The 24,101-nt window shown below is 36.7% G+C and overlaps 1 protein-coding gene across 4 annotated transcripts in view; it reads left to right on the forward strand.

The window, feature by feature from the left end:
• The window catches only part of LOC132909550 (uncharacterized), a 40,959-nt gene extending 17,767 nt beyond the window's left edge, over positions 1–23,192 (forward strand). For 3 of the 4 annotated variants that reach the window (XM_060964454.1, XM_060964462.1, XM_060964480.1), the window contains exons 2-5: positions 3,458–5,632; positions 18,369–18,454; positions 19,259–19,383; positions 20,492–23,192. In XM_060964454.1, the coding sequence (XP_060820437.1) occupies positions 4,683–5,632; positions 18,369–18,454; positions 19,259–19,383; positions 20,492–21,031 (1,701 nt within the window). In that variant the 5' untranslated portion in view covers positions 3,458–4,682 and the 3' untranslated portion in view covers positions 21,032–23,192. Of the gene's footprint in view, positions 1–186; positions 436–3,457; positions 5,633–18,368; positions 18,455–19,258; positions 19,384–20,491 lie in introns of those variants that run through there. The other variant, XM_060964471.1, reaches the window with a different exon arrangement.
• The last annotated feature ends 909 nt before the right edge of the window (positions 23,193–24,101 follow it).

Here is a 24,101-nt window from a genome sequence, read left to right on the forward strand (position 1 = left end):
CGTTATTATGTGGGATTATTAATTAAATAACCTACGTCCACGTCATTATTATTACCATTTTTGGTATTATATGGAATTATTAATGAAATGACCTACATTCTCGTGTTTGATCTCTTCGCTTTATTAATATTTCCACTGTAAAGGCAGAGTAAGCAAGAAATCAAGCATTCGACCATAAACTGCGATCCCAGGATGCAAATAACTAACGATTATAGAATGGCAGTTTTTATCTAAGCTATAACGTCCTTATCTCCTTAGCAACGATAGCGTATCCGGCAGTTAGAACATACTATTTCTTTCATATGTTCATCGAGTTCGAAAGTTTTTACCTGAGCATAGGTGTTACATTATCAACTTGTGTCGCTTAACTGAAGAAGGAATTATTAAACTTATACACTGGAGGAAGCTCGATCGGAAAAGACCCTAGCAGAATATGTAACTAGCTATACATTTCCAGAGAGTTGCTTTTCAACCGTAATTAAAATCGAAACGTAGGTAGGACGCTACTAGAAAAAGTGGTTCAGGTATATATTTTTTCTCAATCGCATAAGTACAGGACGCGATATATAACCTATATTTATCTTTTACTATGATCTTTTTCTATTAATTTCTAAGCCTTTATACTGATACTTACGGGTAATATTCAAAGTTTCAAGATAGTAATTAGTAATCGACAATCGATAATTAGTGCTTAATGTTCGAAGGTATGTAATTAATATATTTAAAATAAATTAATGTTATCAATCGATAATTAACATTAAAACGTTTCTTTCTTTTCGTATTTATTCCAAAACGTATAACAGCGTCGAAAAACATCGAAAATTACCATCGGATCACCGTGTATATAGCAAGTAAATAACTTCAGGTGGAAGAGAGATTCACCAGTTCGAAAACGAGTAACAGAACCGGCTGTTACGTTATTGCGCGATGGCTCCGGAGAACATTAATATTTCATCGAGATTCGCGTGTCTTCGCGTGCAGCGTTTCCATTGATCGATCTTAGACGAGAAAATAACTTGGATCTTTCGACTTGTACGACCGAGACGCGTCTCAACTCAAGCGTTGCGAGCCTTCAACCGAACGAATTATAACGGTATTGAAGACATCTACTCGAGGAACTATATCTAGCCCTTGGATGGAGGGAGGGATCGCTTGCTTCTTACAATCGAATAATTGGAGTGTAACTCGAACACGAACGGTAGTTTAACAATGAAGAAGAACTTTAGAACGACAGCAATTATCTCGTTTCTTTGAGAAAGACATCATTTATTTTATGCTTGACAAGAACGGGGTTGTTGGAAGAATTTTATTAAAAAGGAAAGATCTTTGACAAATATTCTTCCGATTGATATATTTCTATATTTTTAATTTAATTATTTGGAAATGCAATTTTGCATATACGTATGTGCAATTATATATTATAATCGCAGGCGTTTCTTTAAAATCATGTGCCATTGAAAAAAGGCAAAATATCGTCGAATTCTTCTAGATTCAATTTCTTAAAAGAAAGGCTGTATTGATTAACCAAACATACTTCCCATGAGTATATATGTACTTCTCAGAAAAGATATTTGTAGATCAATATTACTCCCCACAGTGACCTATATGTCAAAGGAAAAAAAAGACATATCAAATATTAAATCATTCTACTTTTACGTCCACTATCTCTACAAATCCTCTACTCTTGGAAAAGTCAATCTTATTCAAACCTAACGTAACTAAAATTAAATCTTTTCCATTATTATAAATACGAAACATTTATAAAATTACCATCTTCGATTATTTACTCAACATCTATCTAACAAAATCTTCTCCATCATCCCTTAAACCTGATCGCGTACAATCAGGGTATGAATAGTTAATTTATTAAAATTTAAACGACCATTTTATGCTACTTATACTCGAATGATTTTAGGATCTTGCTATATCTCTTGCACAATCTTATACTGACAGGCGAGAAACATAGAAACGTAACTTCCTATCCATCGATTTACCCTAAACAGACAATGATAGGTTATACGGTAGACGCAATACAGAAGCGTTTCCGATGCAATCCGAAGGTGCGTTGTTACAATGGAGTTCATCGATCCATAATGACTATTTCCCCGCCAGCTACAGCCTGTAATAACGGAATAGCCAATAAAGTATATCCTGTCGATTTAATCGTTACCCCCACGGTGCGCCGCGCGCACGGAGATCCGATTGGTGATTTTCACGTGATGTTTCGCAAATCGTGAGACGCTTGCGTGATTCGCGCGTTTATGAGTTCTCGCTCTTCCCGTCCGATAGAAAGAGAAAGGGAACAGGGGGTGAAAAGAAGAGGGAAGGTACGTGGTGCGGGTTCAACCTGCCGCGAGAACCTTTAAAGAAGGTCGGTGCAACGGGAGAGATGTAATTTTAATAAATTGGAGAATAAGTCATTGTAAAAGATGGATATTCAGATGTTTGAGATGCAGCAGATTTACGACTCGCTGGAATTAAGTTAGTTAAGGTGTTGAAAACCCAACGTCTTTTCAAAGGCGTTTGCCGCGTTTCTTTTCAAATGAAAATACATACATACGATACGAATTTTAAAGTTAGTTTCTCTTCAAGGAATGGACTGTTTTATTATAGGATTAGGAAATTGAAAAGAAGTGCCACTTCTAAGAAAGAATTGCGAGAAGTACAATTAGAAACTGTATTGTGAATCATTTTTCCTGGTTTTCGTAACGAGGAAGTGAAAAAAAGAAAACGCAAACAAGTCAGCGTTTATCGCAATTAAATGGGAGACAGGAGTCGTTACAATTTTGTCGTTGCGATTCCCGCTGCGTAATTTGATAATGAACAGTTGAAAAGGAGCAGCGCTGTGTCCGTACTCTTTAATATCCTATTATATGGAATTACCCACCGGAAAATATACCGCTCGACTATTTAAAGGAAGTAGCTCATGAGCGAGTCTTTTGTATCCTCACAATGGTATAATTTCTGTAACGTCTCGTTCTCGGAGGACTTATTTCGTTGATTTGTACTTGTTTGTTGCTTTCGTATTTTCATGAATGGGATATGCCACGTGCGAATCGTAATATGGCTTTAATGATGTTTTGACTTCAATAATAGCGGCTAATTGCGCTTTCTGTAAGAAGCTTCCAATCATTATGTCATTTAGGGATAATAAATAAATAATAGGGAATAAGGAACGAATTAATTATCCAATTATTCGCACGAGGAATACTCAGTACCTGTCTTTTTTTAGAAAGTCTTTTTATAGATGTTGTTTTCAAAGAGTTCCTTAGCTCACCATAAACCAGATAAGAATCTTTGGTTCCATCTAGAAAAAGAAACCTTCTTTAGATCAAACCGAAAGGGATTCGGATTATATTTTCTAATCGTATTTGTATATTTCTTTTTACGGTCAGCTTGTCATCCACGTACAATCGAACAGAGAGTCCATTAATTATTTCCCTTCGACTTGTTCCAGAGGGAGCATCTCGGAAGCCATGCCGGCTGACGAGTTCGCTGGAAATCGAAACAGAAGCAAACCAAGGCTGCAACCACCTTAACGAACCGCTATTATCACTGGCAAGGTCATCGGGCAGACCGGATCTAATCATGCTCACGCCGACCATGTTTCCTGTGCACTCGTTCCTCTTTCTTAACGACGTCAACCAAAAGATCGGGTGCTAAAAAATTCAAAATCGAGTTGATTGAAGATCTCAAGAAATATCTAAAAAACAAAAAAATTACGAATAAACAATTTGATATAGAAATCATCCATTTTGGGCAAAGAAAAGAAACAATCAGAAAAAGGAATAACCACAGAAGCTCTGAATTTGATTACTTCCTAATGGTACTTCCTTGGATATTTTTACACTCTGGAGGCTTGAACAAACTCTGAAAAACAGAAACGACTTCTATCGGATGATCGAAAGAACTACCTGGACACTGAGTATAATTATTCACACGTGCGGATGCCGTTTCCGGCATGTTTCTCTCGAAGAAGGTCAGCTTCAGTTTTTGCCAGTTGTAGATAGAAGTTGAAGTGGCGGGCGTCTTAACAAGATTGCTAGAATGTCAAAGAAATAGATGAGAGAAATATTATGAAGATATATTTATGAGTATCTAATTGAGCATTTAATTAAGAGTCGAGCATTTAATCGAAATAAGTTGGTTCTTAAGACCAAGTACCTATCTAAGTATAATAGTCTCTTTTACTTGCGATTTAGTAAGAGGACTCGAGTAAAATGATTACTCGTTAAAAAGAACAATAGAATAATCATGCCTCCGCAGACAGTGGTCTCTGCTTTCATGCCTCATCGCGGAGAATCTCAGCGAAAGAAGTGTCCCAAAGCGTGAGCTGAAAGGTGGCTATGTAGGCTGCCTAGTGAATGCCGTCGCCATGGTGGAGCTGGCGTGTAGCAACTCCCTAAGCCCAGGAACCTAATCCTGCGTCGGAAAGACAAAATTCGCCAAGGAGAAAAGAAAAACAAATATATAGGGAAGAAAAGACAAAGATTAAAGATCGTTAAGAATTAAAGGTAATTTAAGGACAAAAGGTAGAAAGAATTGTGTAAAAATTCTACTGGGAAAGAAAGGAAAGAAGAAGCCTCCAACGAGAAAGACGTCCTCAGAAGCGAGTCCCGCGTAGCGCCATGTAGAGGAGCAGGAAGAAGCGCAGTCTTCCTCAGGCATTCCAGCGTCGAGTAATGCTGAAGCATATCCTGACGGGGCAACCGTCGTCAGCGGGCTCCAGGCACCAGCACAATGACTACCAGACGAGCTCGGGCTCGTTGCACGGCGGCCACCACCACCACCATCATTCTGGTCACCAACAGGATCAACAGCAACACCATCATTACAACCAAAACAGCAACGTTCGTGGAACGACAGGGGGGAGCCAAGGACGGGGAGTCGACGTTTACGACTCGGTGGTCCATCAAAGAGCCAACGTGCATCAGGCTGCCACCACGCCATCTTCCACTCACAGACACCCTTTGAATCATTCTCAGTTGAGCGTGAACAATCTTTCTCAACGATTGAATCACTCGCACGCTCTTAATTTGTCCACGTTGTCCACGTCGAAGCATTCTGTGAACAGCGTCAGTCCTGTTGCTGGTGGGAATAATAATAACAATAATAATAATCTGTCGAATACATTGGGGGTGATATCCCCGGCGCCGTTGCACCAGGACAGCAGACCTAAAGCGAATGGAGGCTTCGATATCTCGAGACTGTCCAGATTACCCAGTCAGGCGACACCTTCGCCTGCACCTGCTCTTCAGGGTACGACTACCGGGGGACAGTTAACCGGTCCCGGTTCCACGGCGTACCCCTTGAACGCTTCCTGGTCGTCGTCCCTGTCGAGAAATCACAAGGACCACGAGGTTGGCGCGAAAGAGACGTTGACCAGTTTGGGTTTATTGTGTCTAGTGTCGTTGTTACTGGCGCTACTCTCGTTGATCTTCTTGCTGAAGATTTCACCGCTAACGGTGACGCCGAGTAGCCTGATCAGCCCGGAAGAGTATACGATTGTCTACGAGGTGACGTTAGCGCTGTGCGCACTCGCCCTCTCCCTAAACCTCTGCTGTCTCCTCGTATGTGCTATACAGTTCCTCTTCACTGTCAAACTCGTCAAAACTTCGTATCAAGGACATTGGTGAGTAGAGTTTTTGTTTTATACTACGCTGGGTAAATCTGTAATTTATAACGCTTTAAATACCTTTGTACATAATTCGTACTTTACTCAACCCGAAGATTGAACAAGGTGTGAAAAAAGTATACGTTTAAAGTTTGTATCCTTAAGATACTGTTATCTTTGAAAATCCGGAAGTCAAACAAGATACAGAAAAAGAAACTTGTAGAAGTGCGAATAAATATTGAGATACAAATATCTTTTAATCCGAACTACACATATGATGAAAAGAGGAATCTCATAGTAATCGACATTTTCCCTCCTAAATGTTCACAGCATACATATGCACATTGCTGTTGTACATGTAACTTTTCAAACTTACTTAGGTATTGATAAAGAAAAGAAAAACAAGCGTTTTCCTGGTAGCTCGGAATTCGCGAGATTCGCGGTCGAACGATGATTACCATTAATTTCCATAATCTGGCGACGCTATCCTCAATCAAGATTATCCTTGTGCCAGAATATGAGTTCTCATTCGTTCATGCGTGGCCTATCCGTGTGCGTCTGGAACAAACGCAGTGTCCCATATCCCGTGCGATATATCAGAGGCCTGTCTAGTGTTTCTTCTCACGCGGCCTGGAGAACGAAACGCAAAAATTCACGTCCTGTACTTGACGTGCGAGCGTTCACCGACCGCGTGTCCCGTTTTTATCGATCAGACACGTGTCTGCAATCATAATACGTTACCGTGTGATGAGATGTATCCGTAAATGCGTATGTTTCGTGACGCACACTTTGAAAATGAAAATTATATCTTTGTTTATCCCTGGATAAACGTCATGCATGCAAGAAATCGTATAATATTTTATGACATTTCACGTGTCATGAGTTCTTACAAATTTGTTTTATATAAATTGCATTGTATTAATTCGTAACCCTGATGGGTTGTGACACTAGCTAGCATTATCCAGAAATTGCAAAATTCTCCACAAAGGACGTGTCACGACAATTATTCCTCCAGCAAATTCAGCACGCACGTTCGCGAATAATATTATCGAATACGCACAGTGCAGTGGAGATTAAGTTACAAAGGGAATATAGATATGCTCGCCTCCCGTGACACGCAACTCGAAAGCGAAAATAAGGCTCGTTAAAAACGATACACACTCGTCGAGATGGGATCTGTGGTTTCTGCTCGGAAGTTCCCTTATCGTTAATCAATCGGATTTCTTTTTTATCTTTTTTGTTGCCGGCCAAGACAAAGTAAGCATCGCCGACTCTAATTACTAGCGAATGGAAACGCGCGTTAAGTTATGCAGATTGGCCGAAATCGTCGGCCAAATCACTGTGATTACCCTCAACGGACACGCCGTTTTGAGTTTTCTCTTCGGTTCTTTAATTCCGTCCTTTTTCTTTCGCCCAGTTTTTTGGCCAGTGGCGGATCTTTTATCGCGTGGCGAGTTTGATTCGCGTGGGAAAATGTCAGGTGCTCTTCGGCAGATAGAAAGATCATTGTTTCTTAAAGCATCCAGACGTTGTGCGTGATTGGTATATTAAAGTTTCTTGCGAATGTTACCGTGTGACCATGTCTCCCTTGTGAACGTAATCGTGTGACGATGTTTCCCTGCAAATATTACCATCTAACAAGTTTTTCCAACGAATATTACTGTTCGATCAGGTTTTACTCGAATCTTGTTCTTCCCTTGATAGGGTCCTTTCCTTATATAGGGTGTTCCAGGATTTCGCAGTTAAATCCATGTCACTATATTCCACTGACTATTTTAATCTACCAAGACCATAAAGATGCGGTTGATATTGTACGTGTTGTGTTATTCCACAACTAGACTTGATTGGCAGTCCATTGGAACGAAGTTTGTTCAAACTGTTGGAAATGTTAAACGAGTCGTTAACATTGTAATGTATGCAATTACAGAGACGTATCGTAACGTTTGTTTCGAGAACAAACAACAGAGAAGAAGAGAATAATGAAAGTTGGACACGAACGAAATTAGCTGTCGAACTTGAAACTCGTGCACTGCGATTTTATGTAATCAAATTAGCATAGAATGAGATTTGGGAACGGGTAGAGTATATTCTGGAGTTTTGATATACATATATTTAGATTAAAGATTGGTTTTTTACAAGAAACGCTTTTAAGCAACGTATGAAATTCTTCGTCTATTTATAGCATATTTTATTTTACTATAGTGGGAGCAGTATTTTATAAATCGGTTTATAAAAGTGCGAATTTATTATCTTAACGCTAGCCTTATCAGGCCCGGTCAAATGACCGGTTTCAAAATTTAATTTGAAATTATTCACATTCGTCGTTGTTTCTTTTCTTCCTCTAACTTTATGTAAATTCTTATATTATCCGGCTAACCAATTTCTCAATTTTTGTTAACATAAGAATCTACATAAAGTTAGACGAAGAAAAGAAACAACAATGAATGTACAATTCTAAATTAAATGTTGAAACACGGCCATTTGACAAGGCCTGGTAGAGTTACTGTTAAATCATGCTTTGTAATTATTTATTTTGGCTGATGGTAAGTTACGGTAACGTAAACACTGATCAAAGTAGACGCGTTCGTTAGACAGGTATTCAGGCCTCAGAATTTCCAGGTCACCGATTGGATCCCTATTGTAAATTTCTGGCGATTCGCTCAAGTATCGGTTAACTAAGAATAAAGAGAAGAGGACAGTTTATATATGAGCTACTGCTTCGATTAACTATATTTGGCAGAATGACCGTTAGGGAAGAAAGCCACCGTTTTCGGTGGTCGATCATCCTTTGTTTTCTTTTCGGAACAATATATTTAGCCTGGACATTAATAACTAACGGTTTATCGATCGTTCAATGACATAGGACACAGCCATTCTTTATGCTACGTTATCATGGCGACTAACTTCTACAGCTGTTTGCCAAGTAAATATTACCGGTTGTGTCACACTGTCGCAGTATGCCCAGAAGAGATAACCGGAGGACGATTAAAATTGCAACGTCACCGGACGTTTCTCGTTTCCCTTTTTTCTCTCTTTTCCTTGTCCTTTCGCTTAACGGTTGTTTCCCCTGCTTTGTTTCCGGAGCTGCCAGACAATTCAAGATTCTGTTGACTTGGAGTGCTCGATTTTCTCTTAGAGAGCTGTTCAGCTAGAAGGAATAGCCCGAGTGTCGACGGGCGTGCGAAAAACCTTCTTTTTGTACTCCTAACCACTTAACTGCGTTCGACGTGTTTACTCGTCATTGCTTGATTTTACCTGCTTATTCCGTAGATGCATTTTTGAAGCTAAACTCAACGCAGTTAACAAATTAATTATTTCCAAAATATTTTTAAATATTCCGAAGATCATTGGATATTTTCGTGTTAAAATTACAAAATAAAAGACGCACAGCTGTATCGATATTCTTAATAATGGAGGCTGACTCCTACGATATTTTTCCGGGTTACTCGCTCTCATGAAAAATTTCTACTATAGATCTCCAAATGTAAGGAACTGCGGAATAAGTTTCCTAATAAATAATAGAAATTTCTGTTGTAAACTACAAATTACAAATTACAAAACCTTCTGATCTAAATTAACTAAAGGACTACCAACAATTCTCCTTCGTTCTGAAATTTTTTTTTTGTTTTTATTTATGCCAAGATTTGTTTTTACACATTGAATGTAATTCACATAAACAATGAATTAGCATAAGGTGTGTTAGGTAAAGGTACCGATACGCGACGGTACGACGTAGCCATGCTATATTATGTGTCGTAGTTTTTACAGTTTTTTGTGTTTTTCTTTCTTGTGTTTTTAGATTTAAGCCGCTGGGGAGCGGAGCTTTTATGTATTCTTGTTTATGTTGTATTTCTTGTCCTGAAACTTGGAAACTGCAAACAAGATGCTTCGATAGGTTCGTTTTGAAATTAATCCTCCAATAATGATCTTCCCTATGAAGGAATCAACTGGTAACGAAAGACTAAAAGCAAGAGGATTCTCGATCAGTGTCTTTGGTGCACGCCAACTTCCTAGCCTCAGTCGAAGATCGTCTGGCTGAAGATAACTACGAAGTTTGCAAAGTGGCATTGTTAGCGAAGGAAAAGGAGCTCTGGGGTGTGTAGACGTGCTTCGAAAAGCACGAACTTTAATAGCGGGTCCCAGTAGTAGACGGTCGTTCCTCTTCGCTTGCTCATTGTTACTCGAAGCTCGGTGCTCGCCCCTCCTTCCGTACCACGCTACCGAGTCTGAGACGCGAGGATGAAAGAAAAAAAAAGCCGAAGTATGACACAGGTCCAACGACGACACCAACGACGGCGACACGAGCAGAATAAAAGACAAGCGGTGCTGCTAAGTGCCGGCTCATTACTTAAATGGTCCGTGATAAGGGATCTCTGGCGCTGCTGGCGCGAACACACTGAACAGCAGACTTTTCGAATAAAGCCACTTTTGAACAAAGTAGTTGCTGGCTCACGAGGTTTTTTTTCTTCGTTGTTAGATGGCGCGTTCCTAAAGTAGGTGCGCATTTTTCTTTGCCATCTCACGTTTCGATCGCGAATTTTGACTTATTAGGGAAACAGGTTAATTGAATTATTACTGGAAAGACGTGGATGGATGAACATTTTCATCGTTTCATTCAATGATGGATGAAAAGCGTGAGAAGATTTGTAAGGTTTAAACTGGGTGAGAAAATACAGCTTTGAATTTTCTATAAATGAAAGTTTAACAACGACGTGTCAAACACGACGCGTAGAGCATTTGTACTAAATTTCTTATTAAATCTTGTTAATTCACTAGCTAAGAAACGAATTATTACATCGAACACGATATGATCAATAAAGATAAAGAAATCGATACGAAGAATTCTTATAAATTTGTGCGTTTTTTTAGATGTATCGCTCCCTGAAACGACAATTCGCCGAAACAAACAACTTTAACCAATTTATGAGAAATCGTCTCTAGCGCGTTTTTATGTCAAGATGTACGCAACTGTGGTTCCAAACGAACCGTGAAACTGAACGATTCGATCTGTCATTGAAAACGCCCATCGGTCGCGAAAGTCTTGTTCGTTTTTCATCGACGGCCCGGTTTAACGTTACACGCGTGTCTGGTTTCTGTTCACGGGCGGTTCTTCTTACGTCAGAGCGTTCGAGCATACGCGTGTGCCTGTTCGTCTTTCCACCAAAGAGAGTGAAGAGAGACAGACTCCCTCTCTCGTTGCTGTTGGCATTCCACGCCTTCGAATCCGACATTTCAAATTTTTTCACCGACACAGGGCACTACAGAACGGGAATAAATTTGGCGGGCCGTAACTGCGCCTTAATATTCCAACATGCAGACGGAAAAATAGAGAAAGAAACGGGTATTCGCGTGTCTCTCAATGCTTGTAATTTATTTTTCGATTAATTCCCAATCACCAGCCGATAACTTTGATGTTTCCAACTGATGATAAATCGAAAAAGCGAATAGAATTTGCGTGATTCATTTTTGGCGTTGATTGGCGTGAATTGTTCGTCAAGACGTTATTTTTCCAAGGGTATAAAAATCTGTCAGTTAGGTGAAAACTATCAATTTGTAATCGAAAGATACAATCGTATTTGAAGATTGTATCGTAGTCATCTGATTTATCGTGCAAATTTTACACGTGACACTCTATATTAAGTTTGTTGTAGCATTAATTAATCACAAAATGTTACAAGAAAACAAATTTGGTTTGGCAAATATAATGGCCGATGTTATGTAGATACGTAGTGTTCGAATTTGTAAACTATTAACTTTTTTTTCGACAAGCAGGTACGAGGAACAAGTTAAAGTAGACGTCATGTTATGAATCATCTGCGAGATATAAAAGACTTCTTTTATGAGGGATCAACACCTCGTGAAGTCAGATTTTATTTATAACACACTTTACGATTTTGATTTATTTGTTCAAGGAAAATGTATCTGCAGCCGGTTATAGCGGTATTTACGTTACGGATGATCTATGGGAAGATTCACACGAACAAACCTTTATGGACTAACCAAATTTATTTTGTTATTAAAAACGATCCACAGAACCGGTCGACGACTGGTATTCAATTTAAAAATTGCTTCTCTATAAAAGTAAGAAATCTAATTTACATCGTGTTCTTCATCTGTTGCCTCCATATACATCCTGACGGCAATAAAATTCTGAATTTACGAGAAATCGGTATTTCTTCTTAAACTTGGCAATGTTACCGACTGGATAAAGCCTTCCAAAATTTAAAATTATCCGGTCGATCCTTCGTTGAAAAGGACGAGCAAGTACCAGGAAACCATCACGGGAACGCTCGTAAAAGCGCGCACAATGGCTCGGTCGCGGTAACCTAGGAAGAGGAACAGGTGCGACTGAATCGTAACGGTTGTCATGGCCCCTTTCAAACGATCCGTAGCCACCCTTCAGTTTCGGCGTCATTAACCCTTCCCTTCTTCCTGGCTCACTTAGAAACGAAGAAAATTCCGGAGGTAGTTTGCTCTTAGCAGCTGCCACCTTTTTCTTTTTTCTTTGTTTAGTCGACACGAAGCATTGTGGAAAATTTCTGTGATTGCTTCGTGAAGGTACAGAAGACAGGAGAAAACGTTTTTTGTTCGTTGACGACTTTCTATCAATTAGAAATAAGAGTAAACGGTATAACAGTTTTCTTCTTTACCACTGTATACTTAATTCTTTTTAGGTTATAACAACTCGTATTTTTCGTGAGTAGATACTGTCATGTGGTTATACACTGTATATGTGAAACTTCGTTTTCTTCGCGCGAAATATCCATGTTGTTCTTTCTATACTTGTGTTCATATATCACGACGTCCAGCCTACACGTGTCCGAGAATGTAATGTAACAGATAATTGGGCTCGAGCTGTAAATCTTTCATTTGCAGCATGACGCGAATCTAACAACGCTTCTTTCCTTGTTCAGATCATGAATATTTTTGTCGCGTGTAGGTAGAATCATATGTCTAGCGTATCCACAGGTTACGTGTTTACTTATTTCTTTAACTAACTTCAGTTTTAACCAGCTTCCTATTAACCAGCGAATTAATCGGATACTTTCAGAATCAATGACAAGAATATACCGAAAAGTGTCGAAAGAATTTTAAAGGTACAATCATTTTCCTAAAAGTTATCTTGACGTATTATATCGTTAGTCTCATAGAGTTAACCAGTTTTCGCTGGAATAACACTCGAGCACAGGTGTAGCCTTTTACAAATTTCCTCCATATTCCATTGAAATTCCCGAGCTCGTCTCCAATGATGAGATCACAGCAGCTGTTACGAAGTGTATCGGTAGGGTGAAGAACGCTCATGTATGTCTGATCCATCATTCACGATAGTCGCTACAGCCCATGCACATGATCCATCTTCTGCGTAACCATTTTACAATCCTCACCGTGGAAATGCCGATCTGCGATGCTATTCTCGCGCGCACTCGACCGCTTAAAAGCATCGTCCAGAGACGTTTCCATCATACACAAATAACTTTGTTTTTCTTCTTGTAGTCGGAAGCGTGGAGAATTCGATGTTTCTGGCTGATCTGTTGTTTTACCACTTGCGCGGCATTTTTTCACGGCTAGAAGAAAGATGAGATTAATATCTTTGTGGTATTTTGATACCTATCAATCTGCCCATAATGTCGGTGCTGGTAGCGGAAAACGTGATTGAGGAGAAGCGCGCTTTTTTGATAAATTATGAATTATGACTAACAATAATTCACGTAGTTTACATAATTTAGATGGAACAGGCTCTTGTCAACTTATTTGTGTTTTTAATTTCCAGGGGAAATAAAATCGAAACCTTCAATATGTCCAATTCGAATACGTACTGTAGCTTAAATTCGGTTCTTTTTTTCCATTTTCAACGATATCGATTTTGTCTCGATTGACTTCCTGCCAGTATACGTGCTTTTATTCTTCTTTTGTCCTTTTTCCGGTGTCAAATAATTCTTTTGAAAATCGATACGGTTCGTATTAAAGTGCACGCTTCCGATGCGGAAATTGAAAGTGCACGATCAAAGCACGTGACTTCTGATCGGAAGAGTAGCCTTGCAAATGCGATTAGATTTCATTAACTACGAAGCCGCGTAAAAACGATACAATGAAATGAAGATTGCGTGTGACATTTTGATTCATCGTAAATTAAATCTCGAGTCGGAATTGTATTTAACTTTCTTCGAGAAGTTCCATGTCGGAATTCAAAATTAGACGACTGAATAGTAATTCCTAGCAGATTTTAGACGCCTCTCTTCCTGTAACTCCTACCGAATTTGCATTGGGCGTTGTTCGTAGGCGTTCGTTGTGCGACAAACTGTTTCCCAAGAGCTTATTTGCATTTCCTTCAACTGCGGTTTGAATAAGACACGTCACAGAAATATTGATTATTTATTAGGTCACATTGTTTCAATATTCTCTGCTTCTCGTAAGATTGTAATGTTACAGTACCGGTAACACGAAACTTAATCTACGGCAAATAATAAAATATCTTTAAGATTAAAAAATGTAAAGATTTGAAAATTAGGACATTTGAAAATTTGTATTTACTCGACTGAATTCATATTAAACGGCGTTTAAAAATTTAAATCACAAGGTTGAAACTGATATAGTTAGTAATTCTAACGAACACTTATCTTTAGATGGATTGGTATATACACGCGAGTCGACCGTATTCTCCGGAAATGAAAATAACTATATCCCTGAACCTAGAACACGTGATTTTCTGCATATCTATTAAAATAACATCGGTCAGTGACTCGTCCACGGTGCAGTCGCCAGGCTCAATTAATGACCACGTTCTGGTCGTAAATATAGAAAAGGCAGCGAGACATTTTAGTTCGTTGACTAACTGGGCTGAGGTTGGGTCAATGTTTTTGTGGATTTCATTTACCTCTTCCGGCATTGTATTTTCTGAATTCCTACAATTTCTGGGGTACCAGTTCATATCAAATTTATTCTTATTATGCTGTAGAATAAAATAAATTTTATTCTCCAGAAATACAGGAAAAGATTTCATAATCGTTATTTTTTTAAACATTTTATTCAAGCGTTTCTTAAGACATTTGTTTTAAAGAGATGTCTCAGGTTATAAAAAACTGCATCAACTTTTCCAAGGTTGCTGCTCAAACTCTTGTTATTTCTGATAAATCAATAGCGTTACGCAATATGTACCGTGTGATTTTCCTAGACGATTTAGTAGCACTCTTCTTTACAACCTTCTTTCAAAATGAGAAACGAGAAGAGGATTTACCAAATATCATTGTCATCGAAGCACAGAGACGCTCCGGTGATTCTTATCTCTATCATCTCTCCGAGTGAAATTATTTGACGTCGCCTTGAATAGGCTCAGGCAGTTTCGTCGGGGGTCCGCGTCGTCGCCTGTAGCTGGCTCGCACGATCATAAATGGAAAGACTCGTATAAAATCAAAGGGCCGACGGATTCTTCCTGCTTAGGCGAGATCAACGAGATCAACGTTCAATAGAGAAGTTACTTTCTCGACCGTCGGCGCCGTATTACCCTTCAAAGGCACCGGAAAGTCGATAAGCCAACCGATACAGCCTAACCTTTATGCAGAGGTAAAATAGGGTTTACTTTTCCATTTGGATTTCTAAAGAAACCAAGACATTTAAGGCTTGATCTCAGTGTGGTTGAAAGCTTCGCTCGATTAAAGCTGTTTTTCAAGCAATAACCTACTTCGTGAATTTCATGCACACAAGTTCAAGTATGTATGCGACAAAAATAAGCTTTTGTGCATATCTAATTGTAAATGAATGCGAAACAATGCGCATGCGCCGAAATTCTACCATTTTACGGACCCACATTGTGCCTTTTATTAAGGAGCCTTGTTTGTTTACTTTTTTCGAGCTAATTCTTCGTTATTATTATCTACGTTATTTTAACTGGCTAACAACTGGTTGGTCTGCAATTGACGAACCAATACAATTTTTTCGTTACGTGCATATATTCGAAAGAATTTGAAATTAAATTATCATGTATTACGTGCAGTTATGGTAGAATGACAAGAAGCTATCTGTGTTTGAATGCATCCACTCGTGGACAATATCGATATAACCTAAGTGCGATAAATCGCAAACGTTTGACTCAGCTTATGAGAAATTTACGCGTTTCTGGATCGTTCCGAGTCGCACGCGAAATGCAAGTCAGAGAACCGTCTAATATTTATTGTTGAAATCGTGGGCTTGATCTTAATGGCGCGGCGGCATGCGATTCTTTACCAACTATGCTCCTTAACTCCAGCTCTCGACCTTCTTCCCTATTCAACTAGCTCGAGCAGTGAAATTGACTCTGCATGCCTGTGATTTTGGCAGGGAATGGGAGTCGAGTTCATAGTGAATGTACACGTGTACATTGTGTATACGTGTTTTAGGTGGTTGGTGTGAGTTCGTTGCGCAGATTCGAGACATTTATTTAACCTCTTTATCATATTCCGGCCTGTGCGATACAACCATCTTAAATGTAATAAGTTTTATTTTTTATTGCAAAGTTCTTGAAATATATAATGCACACAATAAGTGTATAATATTATATATATATATAAATTATATTTAAGAAGTTTGGAATAGTTTGAAGTCTTTAATCTCTTCCTTTCAAAGGAACAAAGTTCCTTTGGAATTTGGTGGAGTTTAAGATTTGATATCGGTGTAGTAGGAGTTATGTGACACTTTAAGGTGGAATAAATCTAGCGAGGAGTTTAAGGTGCGGCGAAGGAGCGTGGAATGTTGCAATAGAAATTTATTGCAGTATTAGTGCATTGGTAGATTTATCAAATTTACGTGCAACGTGGGTAACCAATGATAAATATTTTGCAATGTGTATAATTTCTCAGTAATCTGAAGTTTATAAAATCTATTGACAACTAATGGAAATTGTTGATTAACAGATCAATTTTAAATTCCTCGTTAATCTAAATTTTCTAATCCTATTTATAGCTAAACCTTACGACGAAAAATTAACGAAGTGGAATAAAAATGGAATTCTGATTCTTCTCATCGTATATCAGCGTCATATAAATTTTACGAGATAATTTTACTTGCGGATGTTGCGTGTTACGTTGATGAACTCGACGAAAACGTAAAATAGGAACCCGTCCGAAATACTCTAACGCGGAAAGTTAAATTTAACGCAAAAGGCTGAGAAATTAGTTTAGAACTCGAAGTTTCAGTGGTACGACGCTCTTGAAACACATCAAAAGAGGTCGGCAATCTCAAAAGGGGACGAAACAGTTTCATGGGAATTTCTCATTGTGACTTATTTGGATAAAGCTGGTTTAAAATTACCGCTGGATTCGTCTGTTTTTAGCCCGGAAATCATAAAATGTTTGGACCAGGCGACTCCATGTAGAGAAAAATGTTGTGTTTACTTTTTACGACCGTAGAATTTAATTCTTTATTAGTACGCACTTGTTCTTCAAAAAAATATCGCGTTTCAATATTAAAAAAATTTCAATAATATACTATCCATTACAAGAATGATAACAGCTTACAAATTATTAATATTAACAAATTCTTATTGTCGTATAGAAATGCCAACTATTGTCTCGGTAAAACAAACGATGAAATTTTACAAGTAAATTTTACAAATTACAATTCACCTTATAACGCAAAATACGACGTGTGTGTAGCTTGTTTTAATCTGTTAATCGCATGAATAAATTATTATGATAAAAGATGCAAAAAATCTTAATCTGATGAGAAATTAGAGATGAAAATGAGTGGAAAAAGGTCAGTTTCTGGTTCCCCTGAAAAAATGTAATCCCATGGATGATTGTGCGAGTATTAAAGCAACGCAAAACCGTTCTCCGAAATCTCTCGTTTTCCCGGACGTCATACAATAAAGACAAAAACAACTCACTCGAGGGCATTGCAGAGAAACATTCATCGAGAATACAAGAGGATTATTCCAGGAAGTGCTAGGTCTTCCTAGAATCCGATTACAACGTTCTTAATGCGTGGAAATTAGTTTTCACCAGGAAACATTTATAACGGCGTGTACTTTCCGCTGATTGTAAATCTGTTTGGAACATGTGGCTTTTCCGTTATTCTAGGTTCTGTTAATTGAATTAATATTATTTGTTGGTAAATTAGTGTGTGCAAGAATATCCTATCCATTATCGATGAATTCGAGCATGTATTTCGAGGTAAATGTCTCAAACACCGGCAATTGCAGTGAAATCGCTTGTGGTTGCAGGAAATTAGCAGTATCGTTTGTGGTCGAGAACTGATTGACACTGTGTAAGCGGAGAATTATATCAAGCAATTGTGCTTGTTATTTCATGCATTTAATACGTTTACGGCGGTGGAGAGAATTTGTCAGAAATGAAGACAAGAAAAAAGAAAGATTATTATTCACGTTTTATTATTAGATTATTTTCAAAGTGATATTTTCAGAGAAATATAATTGACCAAAAATAAGATCAATAATTGAATCATTGTAGAAAATAGAATAATATTGATAATAAAGAAATAAAAATCAATTATAGAATAACATATATAATAATAATAGTAATATGGATAGACTTTATATTTACTTTTATATGTATAATGATACTGCTTGATCCTTGAATTAAAGTTAAGATTAACGTTCTGATTATGATTATCCTTTGTGTGACTAAATATATTTGAAGTGTGAATTACAGTAAAATTTTTGAAAGATTCTTGACTGTTAAACAAAATACTGGTTCCTTTATATTTCTCTCAATTATCATAGAATCGTGAAACTGACTTTCCCTTCAAATTTTGTCTGTTTCAGGAGTAACAAGTACCTGCAAAAATCATCCATCAGCCGGATATGTGCTGTCGGAGGGTTTTTCATTAGCATTCCCGTCTTTCTAACTGGTAAGAACCGATTCCTTCAATTCTATCAACTTTAACCTTTCGAAAGATACTAGTACATAAGTTATACGTTTAATTTTTCTTGAATTCAAGCATGAATCTAAAAGATACTGTGAACTATCTCTGAGTGTATGAAATCAATTAGAAATTCATTAGAAATAAAGTTAATTTTAACGCCGAATAATTATTATTTTTTTTAGATAAATGAAAAATGATTGTCTTTTAGAAAGGTTCTAATAAATTAATTTATACAGAGCTTAAACAGAATATTCGTGTCATGCATGAATATGGCTGGTGGATGGCACAAGATCTAATCTAAAGTTTACGTAGAGTCAGACTAGTTTACCCGGCTATCATTCGCTCGATCGATCGTTAAAGCTGTTGAACACGATTCAAGCCGGAGCATTTTGACGCTGCTCAGAGGAAAACTGCGTTTTAATAAATTTGACGGAATACAAATTATGATAGACTACAATTCTTTTTAATTATATCATAAAATTTATTTTCTTTTTAATGCCATGTTAGAAACTTCAAATACTCTCCAAAATTTCGAGCGTAATCGTTTTAGAAATTTGTAAATTACTTAACGACCAAAAATATTAAATTCCCTATTGTCTTAAGATACATTCTTTATAATTTAAGTAATTTATTCGTCGAGAATTGATATATAAAAGCTTAAATAATAAATTAATTTAAAAATAATTTGCTACTAGTATTGAAAATTTCAGGTAAAAGGATATATAGAGCAATTTTTTATCTCGCTTGTTACGGTATACGTGTTATAAAATTCTTTAATAATGCTTCCAGGCATGATATTGTACACATTCATCCAATTTCATTCGACCCCGGCAATCGTTACGTCGGTTTTCATAGGCCTTGGCATCGTGTTTTGCGGATGCGCAATGGTCCATAACGTCTTCGTGTGGCAGAGGGTAAGAATATATCTTTATTAAATGAAAATGAACACGTTCAAACGCGTTTAAAATATCTTCTGCGTATATTTTACCCGGAAATCATTTTATCGCGAAACTTTGTTTTTCAGAATTATTATGATTTACCTGGTAGAGTTAATAAAAAGTTTTCTGAAATTAATTACAAACTTCTAGGAAACCAGAATTTTTCATATTTTTAAGAAACCTTATAATTATATTGCGGATCCTTATAAGTTCGTATGAAATTTAGAAGTACAAACATTGCGCAAAATGCATAAAATGCGCTAAAATATACATATATAAGAAAATAAATCTCTATTAAAATTTTATTTCTTTGATTGTGTTTGTAAAACTACAAACTTGTATATAAAATACGCAATCTAGTTATAAGCGTTGGAACATTCAATCCAGCCCTTATCACATTCATGAAAACCTCCATTCGACCATACGTTGTATCAACAAACATTCATATGCAAAACCTACCACCTATCACATCCTCCGCGTATTAATATAACCCCTTTTATAAATTATACACTTTAGAGTGGACTGGTTGGGTCAGAGTGATATAAGCTTACAAGTTCTCGAGGAATTCTACCGAAGTTACATACACGTTTGCATAATTTCACCGAAAACGATACCCTGTAGAATGACGTTTGCGGCTGAGCAGAATATAGGTCAATCAATATTACCGTTCGTTTGTTTATCTGACCTGGCCGCGACCGCAGCTATTTCAAGGGAAATTTATAAATAACCATACACACGATATTCAGTGTATTTTCGTATTCTCGTTTATTTTTGGGAGATTTGTAAAACTGTTAAACAAAATAATTGAATTACGATTATATTTGTTGAGAAAAAGCCTTTTTCTTTGTAATCCTCCTTCTACTTCAAGCACGTAGTATTCATAATAATAAAATTGACAATGGCTGAAAGTAATCAAAAGGAGTTTTTACCATGGTTATCGATAACGAAGAAGATTTGAATCATCTTTAATATTTATTCGTAACCAGAATCATTTCAACTAAAATGTAAATTCTTATATTATAACTTGTTTAATTTGTTATGGCCCCTGACTACAACCTAACCTATCATTCTTATCATTTCGTAGGAGAAGACGAATGCCGTGAAGGCGTTAGCGCGCGAACAATGCGAAGCGGCGGTACAGCTGCAGCGTCAGCAGCAGCTGCAACAGCACCAGAACCAGCCCCAGCTACAACAGCAACAACAACAACTACGTGGTCCGTTAACCATCCACCATGCTGGCTGTCCGACGAAAGTCGGGCCCGTGACGAACCAACTAAATGCCAACCACGCAACGCACGGCCGAGCTGTACAGTACCAACATTATCATCACCATCATCATCATCGACACGTGTCGATGTCCCCACCGCCCTTGTTGCTCTCATCGCCAGCTCCGATCCCGGCGACGCACAATCATCTGAACGTGAGCGGACACAGAAACGTGGTTACACCACCGGATACACCAGCAGATAGATCGCCACCGAGTCCTGGAAATAAGCTAAATAGATCGCAGCATTTGCCACGGGAAGCAACCGGCAGCGTCAGTCCTGGTCTTCCGGCTGCCACATTGGATCTAAGTAGCGCAGCAAACACCAATAGTCCGCATGAATTATCCACGTTAGTTTAAAAATTTTATCCGAACATTAATATCTTCACATAGGATTGGAGATTAATAGTTGATAGTTAATTTACACATCGATCTTTTTATTCTTAAATTGGGTCCTGGTTTAGAGTTGGTTTGTAAAAATTTGCTCCTAATTGTTAAATGATGAATATTGATTAAGAATAATAGGCATTGATGTATGAATCTTTTTTTAACTTATATACTTGAGCACACGCATTGAATATTTCACTTTTATTCAATGAAACAACAACTTTGTTACTCGCTTATTCAATACGGTAATTGCTCATATTTCATGGACATTTTAACAACGTTTTGAATAATTTCTAACGATACAATTGTGATGAAGTGAAAAAAATCGTGATAAGAAATAGAGAGAAAAGTTGCTCGCTAATGAATATTGACCAGAAATAAATAATAATAATTTCTAAAGGATATCCCGAAGACGTCGTAAATATTACAAAAGGAATGATTAATTTATACCCGCGTGTATCTTGCCATTACCATACTATTACTATTATTTTAATATTGTTAGTATTACTCGATTACATTATTATTAATATTAATATTATTGCCTTATTAATATTAATGTTATTGTTACTATTATTATTAATGTTATGGAACCTCTAGTCCTAGGTTACTTTCGCTGCCACGAAAGGATAAGATTTTCGAATTTTTGACTATTACGCGTAATTCAAATTTTCCTGTTGCGTATGCGTAGTGGAAAGAAAGTTGGCGGAACTCAAATCTCGAACTATAGAGAGTTGAAAAGTAGTAAAAGTAAAAAGGCACGAAGAACAGTTGTATTTGTGCTGTATTAAGTTTGATAATTGAAAATTAAGTTTGACGCTGACATTTTTTTCGTATTCGCTTTGGTAAATATTAGTTTTATTTAAAATTGAACAAAGCATTTTATGTTTTTCAAACATAGTACATAATCGTAATATCGAATTTTGTAAACTGATAGTAAGAAACTCTATAATTCGAGACTGGAACTTTGATCAAGTTCACATTGAACGTAAACTGACTTCATTTTATTATTTAAGCGTGTATACTATACGTGTTTGTTCCTTTTTCTCTTGTGTGCAGGCTATAGCTTAATTACTTCCAATAAACACAGTTATGTCGAATCAATGACCGATACAAATTGAGATACTAGGATTATTTAAACAAGAGATTAAAAACTATAAAGTATTGTTTTTATACTGCATATTGTACATATGCAATATGAACGACCGTTTGTGTAATAATATGTACTCTTCTTCTTAGTTTACTTTTGTATATTTTGCGACATTCGATATTAATTTTGTGAGGAACGTACTTACACTGTATCTTTGTAATTAAATGTGAAATGAAAGAAAAGAAATGAAATGAGAAAAGGAAATTCGATGTATGAGTATATACGAATTGACGGAATTAAAATTTAACGCTATATTTAAATAGAAGACGTGAAATATCTTGTCATCTTAAAATAACTTGATCATTCCTATTCTTTTACATAAAAACACTTTTCGATTGTAACTTAAGAAAAATGTCTGCTAACGTGAAACGTGCCAGAAAAAATTAACAACTTTCATAAAATTGGCAAATATCTCATTAATATCATTAAACTCGCGTTTATAAAGATCAGATCAGTGTACATAATATACAAAACCAATGCAGAATATATAAATATAACACATACGTTCTGAATTATACTCGAATTGGGCAGGGTAACCAAGTAAAAATATGTAAATTTCACGATGTGTAATGTACACTTTATATCGAACTTGTAAGTAGTGTAGAAATAGAATATTTTACACGTAACAAAATATACAAACGACAATACACAAGTTAAATTATTTGTTAGATCCATGTATAACAAGCATAGTACAAAAGTGTTTTAGCTTTATGTACTGGTAATTACGAGAAATACCAACTTAATAGATGTATTTGGTATGTACCTAGTTAAGAAAACAATAAATTATTCTGAACAGATAAAGCGTTTAGTAGCTTGTGAATTTTCGAAAACATAAGTATTTTATATCTAAGTAGTTAAGAAACGTGAGCAAGGGAAATCAAACAAAGGAACTAAGTTTTTTTGTTTAAAAATATTTAATTTGTTGTTCTATTATCCGAGGTTAGAAGCGATAATGTACAAAATCTGAATAAATAAGATTCCTCAATATTATTGAATTTTAATTCTAGGGTAAAGTAATATATCCGCATATTTTATTTATATACAATATGTATAAATAATGATGTGATTTGACTGTAACGTTCTATTTAATAGCCGACGAGGAGGTAGCGTCAACTGATGTTTAATGCAATTGGCAATAAGCTCCACTTTCGGCTAACCTGCTATGTCCGGGAATATTAACACGGGAGAGGATTAAAATAGATTATCGAAAATAGATTATTAATATAAAATGTTTTATTGAAATCTTACTTAATTTCGATATCAACAATTGACTGACAGATATGAAATTCTTCGATTGACAGGTGACGATTCTTCGGTAGATAACTGACTCTTCGATAGATGAACACTAATTAATTTACTTAATAACCAAACAGTAAATATTCACAAATTCAAACTCAAACTCATACTCCAAACTACTGCTGACTTCTCTTAGTCGCTATATTTATATCTGTCGATGAAATCGCGCGGGTCGCGGGACGTGACATTGACTAATTTTGTTGAAAGAATATTTGTACTTTTTACGTAAAACTTCAGTCTTTTATAAACTTTCTTGTAATTAATAAAATCTATCAAAATTATAAACGAACTTATAAGTTTTAATTTTAGTCCTTAAAGGTTGAAATATCTTGCCGAGACATTGTCGAGACATTTGAATTTTTGAAAGTGGATCATCTGTCGATTAGTTCCGCTTTTTCATCGCTAGGTGATTGTTTTAATTAAAAATATTACTATACTGAATCCATAATGTCGCATGTGATACGAAAATGATGATAGTGTCAGATATCCCGTTATAGAACGAAAAAGCATTGCATGTACATTTCTGTTGTTTCATTGTCTATGGACGATTTTCTAACTTAGCTATAGCTAAGAAATCAAACAGTATATTTAAACAAAATT

This window comes from Bombus pascuorum, chromosome 1, assembly GCF_905332965.1.
Source record: "Bombus pascuorum chromosome 1, iyBomPasc1.1, whole genome shotgun sequence".
Lineage (NCBI taxonomy): Eukaryota > Metazoa > Arthropoda > Insecta > Hymenoptera > Apidae > Bombus > Bombus pascuorum.